Below are 10,372 nucleotides of genomic sequence, written 5' to 3' on the forward strand. Positions count from 1 at the left end.
CAGATCTGATCTCCATCAATTGCAGCCCCAGTCACAGCCGCAATGCTGCAGCAGAGTCAGGCCTGGGTCAAGGGGGGGGGGGGGGGGGGGGTCAAGTGTGTGTGTGTGTGTGTGTGTGTGTGTGTGTGTGTGTGTGTGTGTGTGTGTGTGTGTGTGTGTGTGTGTGTGTGTGTGTGTGTGTGTGTGTGTGTGCGCACGGGTATGGTAGAAGACAGTACTGTAAATATTTTAAGGTGTCATGATGTTCTACAAGGTTTGTACACTGTAAAACTTTAGTACTAATTTAACTCTGAATAGATTACAATTCAGGTCTATTTGCTTCCATTTGTAGTCTATTTGGATTTAAAGGAACACTGAGGATTACTGTATAGTGTGAGTACAGGAGATATGGGACAGGCAGGCCAAGTATGGAATTGATGCACGGTGGGAACTGGGAAGGGAACCGTTTGGATTGGGGACTCCTCATCTCAGTGTCAGCCTCTTACTGAGCAAGGGGGGAAAACATGGCAGCTAGCATATGGGGCATGGGGTGGTGCGCTGGCACTGCCAGTGTGGATCCATCAATCTGCGATACATTACATTCATAAGCATTGGAGGAGGGAGAGGTTGTTTTTTTCTTCTTTACTGTCTGTCTGTCTGTCTGTCTAGCTGATCTGTCTTATCTGTCTGTCTCGCAGTCGCTGTCTCTCGCCGCTATCCCTCTCTTCCACTTCTAATTCATCCGTTGTACGATGGTGTCCTACGCTGAAATAGCCGATCTACAAGCTCACAATGTGACGTAATCTGCTATTTGTGGCGCAGGACAATACTGTTGTACTACTAAGGATACATTAGGCTTTGTAACACCGTTATGAAATAGTTACAAAGAGATAACCACTCACGCCTCCACCTCCACATGTTCATGTTGTCTCTTCATTATTAAGCACAGCCTCTGACTCTACACAATGTCCAGAGCCATTAGGCCTATAAATAAAGGCATAGTGCATGATGCTAGTGACCCTATGATATCATGTGAACTTCACTGCATGATGATCTAAATGAGCGAAGAAAAGCATGGTTGAACAGCTGACAGGGCCAAGAGGCATGTCCGACACGTGCGTGAGTGTGTGAGCATGTCTGTGAGCGTGTGTGTGTGTGTGTGTGCGTGTGAGAGAGAGAGAGAGAGAGAGAGAGAGAGAGAGAGAGAGAAAGAGAGAGAGAGAGAGAGAGAGAGAGAGAGAGAGAGAGAGAGAGAGAGAGAGAGAGAGAAAGAGAGAAAGAGAGGAGAGAGGAACTTGTGTATGTATGTATATGTATCTGTGTGTACAGTGTGTGTGGGTGAGAGAATCAAGAGTGACCGCATATACGTTCACAAATAGAGCAGATGTTGAATTGCATACTAATGAACACACAGAGTGGTCACTCTCACATAGGCTATCAAAACCAGATTATGTAGATTATTTGGATGCTATCTGCAAAGACCATACACAAAACAGCATAGTGTTGGACTTGGAACACTGCCAATGACATTTAAATGAAAATGAAATAATTATTTCACTTTAAGTGCCAAGACAACAATCAAGTGAAATGCATTACCATTAAAAACTGAAATTACAGTAAACTCTGTAGAGCCACTCATAAGAGACACATGCTTGTTTGAACAGCGAATCGTGTTTTCACTCCAGCCTCATTTAGCCATGGACAACCAACAAACCAACCAGCCGACCAACCACCTTAAGAAGTTCTTAATTAAGCGAATCAAGAGAAACACTGACAATTAGTGGCTGCAGGGTTCCTCAAATAAATGCCTCTTCCTTGACAGTTTAACATAATTACATTCCCTCGTATCTGCTTTTTAATTTTAGTGTCGAAGTGAGACTTCGCAGGCACGTATTTGAGGGCGAGAGAGATATAGCTGTGTGAAAAGCCACAGAGGGATAGAGATACATCTGTCACCACCACATGAGAGAGAATGTGGAGGCCAGACGATCTGTACACATCTGTGATGCAGTGATGAACCAAAGAACCCTGTCTCTCATTCACCCTTCCTTTCAGGCTCTTTCTCACTCTCTCATCCAGTCTTTCTCTCTCACTGAGTGTGAATGTCACACTTTCTCACTAGTTTTTTTTTCCTTTTTCTCCAGGACTGCTGGAATATATGTGGGTTCTTGGCTCATTTGAGAGAGATTTGCAGCTCTGAATGCGGCAGCAGACATTTCACACTCTGGTTATGCAGATCAGAAACGTACCCTCTTCCAGTAGTATAACAATGGCGATTTAAGAGAGTAAACATTCCCCCTTAAAAAAAATAAACGTTACACCTCAAATCACCGTTTGAATGAATTCAGTGCAATCAGAGAAACGGCTTCCCTGTTTCTTCCCTGCGTGTTTGTTTACTGTGTGTGGCAGCCATTTTGAACTTTGTAATTTGCATCTACCTGTGATATTCTCCTGCTTGGGGATTATTCCATGCGAGGGTGTGGATAAACAATCCTCGTCATGCGGCGACACCAGAACAGCCACCTCCACAGGGTGACAGGCCCTCCGTGGGTGCTGAGGGTGGGTCCGTGTGTGCGAGGAGGAGGTGGAGAGGGGCGAGGCGAGAGGGGAGGATGGGGGCCTGTCTAAAGGCTTGTCCGAACAGAGGCTCCCGTGGCACTGCCTCCGCTTGTGTTCGATGAACAGCAGGATGTCCGCCAGGGGGAAACGGGAGTGGCACTGGCCGCAGGTCAGTAGGTCCTGGTCCCCTTTCAGGGGCTCACACTGGTCCTCTCCCGCTCGGTGGGAGTCCTGAGAGTGTCCGTCTGCTAAAACACCTGACAGGGGCTCCGCTGGATCAGGAAGCAAGGGAGACAAGAATCAAGTCAGTATTGATATAAAAGCGACACCTTCATCTCCCATCCACCCTTTGGACTTCTGATATTTAAGCCACATTTCTCCACAGGCACTAAGCATAGTTTAAAAGCAGGATATAATAATCATACTTAATGTAGGTCTATACAGCTCTGAATGGTATACTACTCATAAAACAGATCCTGTCTATTAGTTTTTTTAAAATCCCACTGAAATACATGTATATTAATTGTACAAATCCAACTGAAAATGTGGAGGCACACAATATTCGGGATGTAGTCATTTGATATGACACATTTAAAAGGATATAAGAGAAGCCTCATAAAAGCTGTGTAGAAATAGATAGAGACATGGATTGACCTCAAAGGTGTAAACTGTTATTTGATGGAAACTGTTCAAAGATTAGTTTACTTTTCTTTCTTCTAGGGGACCCCACATCACTTTTGTGTTGAGGAGGCTGACAGTAAATGTAGTATAATCACAGGGATGAGCTACATGTAATATTTTCAATAGACCTGGTCTTTATTATCACTATCCTGTTAAACATGAGTGATAACAATATCATCATAATAGCATAATGGCCTATTAGTAGAAAATTATATTGTAGAAAGAAATAAAGGAAGGAAGGAAGGAAGGAAAAAGAAAGAAAGAATCACACACTGTTTCGATAAGGACTGACACGTTCAGCTTGCAGGCAGCCAAACGATTAAGTTGCATGACCCTCTTTATTGTGCTGCCAATCTCGTTTTTTAATGAACCTAACACCTCTGAGAATCAAAAAATAGATTCTAATTTGAGTTCAAGATGATTGGACCCCATTTCGTTAAAAGTGCTGGGATCTCGTGAACCGAGGTTAGACATTGAGGGGCGAATGTGGAGTAGGTCCCTGAAGTACTGAGAGCGAGCATTTAAAAGAAGTAATCTAGCCACGGTAAACGACATTCGGCGAGCCAACTGGGATGTTGAGATAAGATGTGATGAATTCTTGCCGCCTGTTCAACCTTTAATTCCGTGTCGGGTCAAACGAGAAGGCGGTGAGGGACTATGCAAGATAGGCCTGCTACCTGTATGTTCAACTGCATTAAAGATGAGGGAATACTCCCCTATTTTACCGGAGCTTATCTTAAACAGCTTATGCTCTGGACATAGAAGTGTGAGGCTATGTGGAAAGCTTTTCTTCAAACCAAATAATCTCATTTTGATGCAGGCAAGAGGGAATAGAATAACTTTCAAAACCTTAATCCCCCCTTTTTCCCCAGACATCTGACTGCACCAACAGTTCAGAGCATCCCAAAAAGCTAGCCAACCGGTATAGGCCTAGATCTATTTCAGTAGTGGGGAAATAATTAACCAATGCACAGGCATATTTGTTTGGCCAATTAATCAATTATCACTCACAGTAGTATTATCTTTTTAAAACCAACTTTGGCTTTTACAAAACACCTTTAAATAGCCTACTGGGTCGTATACATTTTCAAATAAAATATAAAACATTGCATTTATCGACTATAGCAGGCTATCGGCACGCATACTAATTGGCTATTTGTATTAACTGCGCACTGTCGATTATTAACATGCGTGTTAAATATTCCCGCAATAGTAAGCTTATTCAAAGGATGCGTATGTAAAATTTTGCATTTTGTTATAGGTAGCCTATAATTAAAATAAATAGGCTCCATGAACACAGATATATAAGTAGGTATATAAGCCCATAGAGCCTACACAAATGTTGATGCAAATTTTAGATTTAGTAGGCTAGTGATAGTGCAATGATTAAAAACGGGACAAAATCTTATAGGCCAACTTTTTTATTTTTTTCTGTGGTAAATATACAAGGGTTCAAAACGAATGTCTTTGAAAAACCCTAGCTTTTATTGTGGCCATTTCCTTAATTATATCATTTTATTCTGTGAAGGCCTATTTTATCTCTTCCACTGAAATAACAGGAATCTATTAAATGAGCATTACACGGAAAATCTAATATACGATCGCTTATTTGTCATATAATGAACGACCGAGTCTGGTCAAGGCGAGCTTATGAAGTGATAAAGTAGCCTCGATCAAGTTCAAGTTCATAAGCAAGGGACCACAATCATATTGTGCCCCCTGCTGGAAAACGCTCAGACAAATTGTCTGCAAATGAAGGCATATGTTACAAGAACGTAATTGGTTTTCAACCAAGATCGGAAACGCAAACAGAAGCACGCGATTAAAACACTATATAGGGATATGTATAGATGTATATTTTAATTAGCTCTTTTTTAATACCTGAAACTTCGTTTCTCCAGCCATTTAGACCTATGATTTGGAGAGGATTCCACATTCTTTGGCATGCGTATACGAGTACATAGATAGACCTATAGGCTAGTGCTCCTAATGTTACCTAACGACCACGGAAGGGCTATCGTGCACTATAACGAAATGACACCCTGCTTACTATTATTCCATCTTGCCTTCATAAACATAATGACTATTCGTGTCCTGGAAATGAAAACGTGTAAACATCGCACCGCATTAAATTGTAATATGAACGTAAACAGACCACTAGCCTATTATTGAACAAAATAGGATCAAAGGTCTTAAGCCAATACTCCGTTAAAAGCTCTGTGGCTCGTAATAAACGTGTAGCTATAGTAACGTTATATCATAACTGCATGGGCATTTAGACAGCAACGGGAAGAGAATTTGCGGTTCAAAAGCTATATATTAATAGGTTCCGCACACGAGGTCCGCTGACAAGTGGGCATGTAAACACCACTTTTCCACGTCCAAGTCAGCACAAAAATCATCTTAATAAATCATCGGACCCAAAGCGAAAATGACCATTTCTTGTAGTGGAATACGTCTCCGCGTATGCACGATGAATGAATTATTCCATATCCGAAAACTTAAATCAGCGAATGGCAACGACAGGGTGCCTATATAGGCAAAGGTCTCTCGCCATATAGCATATGCATGCCCTTTAATGGCGAATGAAACCTTGGGGTTATACAATTTCTGCAACCCTCTAGCCCAGGTCATCATGTTCTCTATAAATGTGATTCCAAAACTTTCAGCAACACGGATTCCTCGACGGTTTAAATAAACCTGTAACCTTGTGGGTTCGACATTTTTTGATCTTTCCAGTGGACAGCGGTAAGGTCCGAGTCGCGTCCGTTTACATACATCCCCCAGTGTGGAAGTTGCCCTCTTACGAAGAAGAAATCCTGGGGTTTTAAATCAGTAAAGATTAGTCAAACTGCAAATTATCTCCACTTACGCGAAAACTCCCGTTTGCTCAAGTGCTGGGGTTTGCCTTGCTTGCGGCGAGACATGTCGGTTTAGTGGTGGCTTTCAGTTTATAGTTCACATTGGGAGATCCATTTCTACAAGGTAGACTCCAAAGTAGATATCTTCATTGATGCGTCGGTCTGACATCCACAAAAAAAAAAGAATTACAGATCACACACGGAGGGTGACGCGCACGGTACAGGTTGTGCGGAGGTCTTCATGACTTTTTTGAAAAGAGCGAGGGATGGGGGGGTATGGCAGAGAGCCCCCCTGAGCTGCAAGTTCAAGTGCGGACGTGACGTTCCTGCGAACTTGAACGTCAGGAGATGGATGGACACAGACATACAAAACATGGGCAGGGCGAAGCGGAGGAGAGGGAGGGGGAGAGGCGATAATAAAAACCAATGGACGGTCATTATGGGCTACATGTGAGAAAAAAAGAAAGAGACCCTGAAGACGCCAGTGGACAGAGGGGATCAGGGGGGCTGGGCCAGAGAGAGAGAGAGAGAGAGAGAGAGAGAGAGAGAGAGAGAGAGAGAGAGAGAGAGAGAGAGAGAGAGAGAGAGCGCGAGCGCAAAGCGCAATGGACTTGAGTCGTCCAAGCGTTTTTTCCCCCTTTTTTTCATGTAGCCTACTACTACTACCACCAAAGTATATATCTGTGGACAAGAGTAACTGTTTGACCCCAAATAGACTATGCTACTGATCTGACAGCCTGACAGGAGGCATTTTCCAGAGACCATTGTGATTGTTTATAGATTTTAAAGAAATAAGCAATCATATACATGATAATATGCTGCGTTCATGTCAATTTTCCGTATAAAGGGAGTTAGGAGGATCTTCGTAAAACTTCTTCAACATACGGGAGTGGATTCAATTGTGAAATTAATCTGGGTGTATATATACCTTCAAATAGGGCTATGTTCTATTGTGCAGCTTTATATAGTCCAACAACATCTTTGTATAAAATGTAGGCTATTACTCCTTGAGATTGAGGCCTCTTCTAAATCCAGCATAGGTCTACTGGTCAAACAGTGCGCATTAAATACCCTATTAGATTCAAGGACATATCATAAAACATTTAAGGCTGTAAAATTAACCTGGTAACTGCAGCACGTTACTAAATCGCTGCGTTCACACAGATAGACAGACAGATAAAATATATAATCACAAAACACTTCACCTACACGAATCAGAAGCCAAATAGTCCTATGTAATTCAATCAAAAAGACTAAAGCCAGATAAGTCACTCACAATCACAAATCCAGAGGAACAGAGACGTGAAATGGGCCTATTTGTTGGATTTCAGCGATAAGACGAGTTTATATAAAAACCTAAAAAATAAAAATGAATCTGGTAGCCTATGTTAAAATCTATTTTAAACATATTTAGATGGGGATGACGGCACGTATTGCGTTGCGACCTCGTCTGATGTGTCAGGATAATGGGTCACAACCAACAACAGCACTGTAGTATAGCCTATAAACATTTAACTGTGATGACATGTTGAAACAATAATCACAACTCACGACAATCCCCAGCACTCACTCATGCATAACGACTAGGCCAAGCATTTGCTACATTAAAGGTATAGGGTAAAGTGATAGCCTATCTTTGGGTTAAAACAAAACGTTTTTTTGTTTTTAAGGGGGTTGATTCTGATAGTAATCATATAGCTATAGTGTTTGTTCAGTAACAGGGGTCTCCCTGTCTCTAAGGCTCTTTGATAACAAAAAATACATGTTCAAGTGGGTGGCCAAATTCCAGCCAATCAGGAGATAGTTATCAGTTTCAATTTGATAGTGTTCCAGTTCCAATTTTGTCTGCTCATTTCTTTGTGTCATCACTTCCAATTTCACTTGTTTATCCTTTATCCTATATGTGAGTTTACTTCTCTCTCCTGATTGGATGAAATCGGTATCCCCACAGGAAAATGCTTTTTCTGTTTTCTAACAAGCTGGATATAGACGAGACTCCTGTTACTGAACAAACACTCTTAGCAATGATTGCTTTCAGAATAAAGAGCCATTTAACACTTAACACAAAGAAAAATGTTTATAATAATCACTTTCCCTATAGGTCTATTTAGGCCTATCTCGAGTATATAACCTATAACTTTCTTTCGTTGGACCTAAAAGTTGGTTTTGCAACCAGATTACAAAATATAAAAATATGAACACATCATAGCCCCTGTCTAAGTCTTACCCCCCCCCTCCCCATTTTTTTCTTCTCTTGTACATATTTTTCACTCGTCATACCATGCAGTGACGTTCTGTATAGTAGTGTGTATATCTGTCTGTCTGTCTGTATGTCATCATGATTTGTGTGCATGCATGGGGATCTCATCTTAAACAAGCTCAGTGCTTAATGAGTCTTCCAGTTTAGTAGACCTTGTATTGTGAATTTGTACTTCCATATACTGTTGTTCTCATGTCTTACTAAATAAAGTACATCAATCAATCATAAATGTTATAATAGCTATTCGGGAAAGTTTCAAGAGAAAGTGTGTCAAAATAACTCCTTGGAGCCCTTTTCAAATAGCGTAAGGCATATAGCCTATCTTATCAAACGAGTTCAAATATATTTGTTATAGTTTAAGTAGGTGAAATATTTTGAATATTTAATGTTAGCCTATTATAGCCTACATTCAGTTGTACATTTCAGTTGTTGGCCTATACTTCGCATTTTTGGTGGTGAGAATTGAAACTACTGAGAATTAAAACTACTGTTTTACTTTGAACATTTCATATCGTTTCTACAGCGACAGTGCAATTATTCTGTTCATGCACCTTTTTTTACTCTCCACTTATCATGAAGTAAGATGACGCCATCTAGTGGTATTAGTAAAACATAACATAAGCAGTATTCTAACGCATCCAGTAGCAGTCAAGCTCATGTCCATGACCATCTGGCTGATGCGTATTTTTATGTATGTTGAAATAACCATCAACATAAACAACAATCATACTTACAATTAACAGACAGTACACACTCACACAATGTTAGAACATTATAGCTGTGTTTGTGTGCGATTAGGAGGACATTGCCTAAAATATAACCTGTTCTCCTCATAAAGACGATTACAGATCATCTTGAACAAGAACAACCCATCATAAAGCTTTATTCGTTGTAGTTAAAATAGCCAGTTCATTGCCAAATATATTTATATCATGGCCTAGGCTGCCTATAAAAATAAGACAGGAGGAAAATACTATAATGAAGTGAAGTGGTGTGATGTAACTAAGTACATTTACTCAAGCACTGTACCTAAGTACTTTTGAGGTATTTTTTACTTTACTGGATTATTTCCAGTTTTCAGTACTTTCACTTCTACTCCACTACATCTCAGAGGCAGATATTGTACTTTTGCTCCACTACAATTATTTGAAAACTTTAGTTACTAGTTACTTTGCAGGTTTTGATTATTATTACAAAACATACATAACCACTGTATACATTTCGGCCATTTGAAAATAGCCGATCTACAAGCTCACAATGCCTTGAGATGCGACACATTGTGAGCTTTATTTTCAAAGGACTTTTATACATGTCATCATACATTTGAAAACTGCATAATGAGTAGCCTATACTTTCTACATTTGGTAGGCTAATTTTGATACCAATACTTTGGTACATTTACTCAAGTAACATTTAATTCCGTTATATTTTACTTGTAGTAGGCTATTTCTACATTGCAGTATTGATACTTTTACTTAAGTAAAACATTTGAGTACTTTTTCCACCACTGCTATTACGTGCGCGCAGCATCCCTCCTGAGTGCAGTCACGGCCAGGCACAGCCAGCTCCGTGCGTTCCACAGCGCCACCATGCGGTCAGAAACGGTCGCGTTTGGGGACCAGGGCTGGGCAGCGGGCTGCGCCGTTCATAAAGCCGTTACATTACATATCGCACATCGGATGATGCTTCTTCGCGTTTAACAACAACGGGTAAGAGAAATGTACCGCTTATCGTTATCTTTTGACACCGGACCACACCTAATGATGCCTTTGTTCGCGTGCTGTCACTGAGCATGAAGACATGCAGTGAAGAGAGCAGCGCTGTGTTCGTCCGACAACAATCTATATGTGTGTCGTCCATAATGGTATGGAGCCTTTAAAGTGCACATCAGCTGTAAGCTATTGTCGTGACTCGTAGTGGATGGCTCTAGAGGATTAGAGGAAACCCTTACAAATTAGCCCATATTTGGAACGTGCATGAATGGCCGCACTATAAGACGGCACCAACAGGACCAGGCGACATTGATTATGTG

General features: G+C 41.0%; 1 protein-coding gene across 1 annotated transcript; it reads right to left on the minus strand.

Annotated features, from left to right (window-relative positions):
* Nucleotides 1–473: 473 nt before the first annotated feature.
* Nucleotides 474–6,392, minus strand: LOC311054962 (B-cell lymphoma/leukemia 11A-like; the record flags this gene model as incomplete). The annotated part of the gene is made up of 3 exons (XM_084071010.1): nucleotides 6,092–6,392; nucleotides 2,418–2,810; nucleotides 474–484 (listed from the first exon to the last, which is right to left on the minus strand). Exons 1-3 carry the CDS (start codon nucleotides 6,144–6,146, stop codon nucleotides 474–476), a joined length of 459 nt encoding a protein of 152 aa, XP_083927136.1. The 5' UTR covers nucleotides 6,147–6,392.
* Between the last annotated feature and the right edge of the window lie 3,980 nt (nucleotides 6,393–10,372).

The sequence above is a fragment of the Gymnoscopelus microlampas genome, assembly GCF_963454915.1.
Source record: "Gymnoscopelus microlampas genome assembly, chromosome: 2".
NCBI lineage: Eukaryota > Metazoa > Chordata > Actinopteri > Myctophiformes > Myctophidae > Gymnoscopelus > Gymnoscopelus microlampas.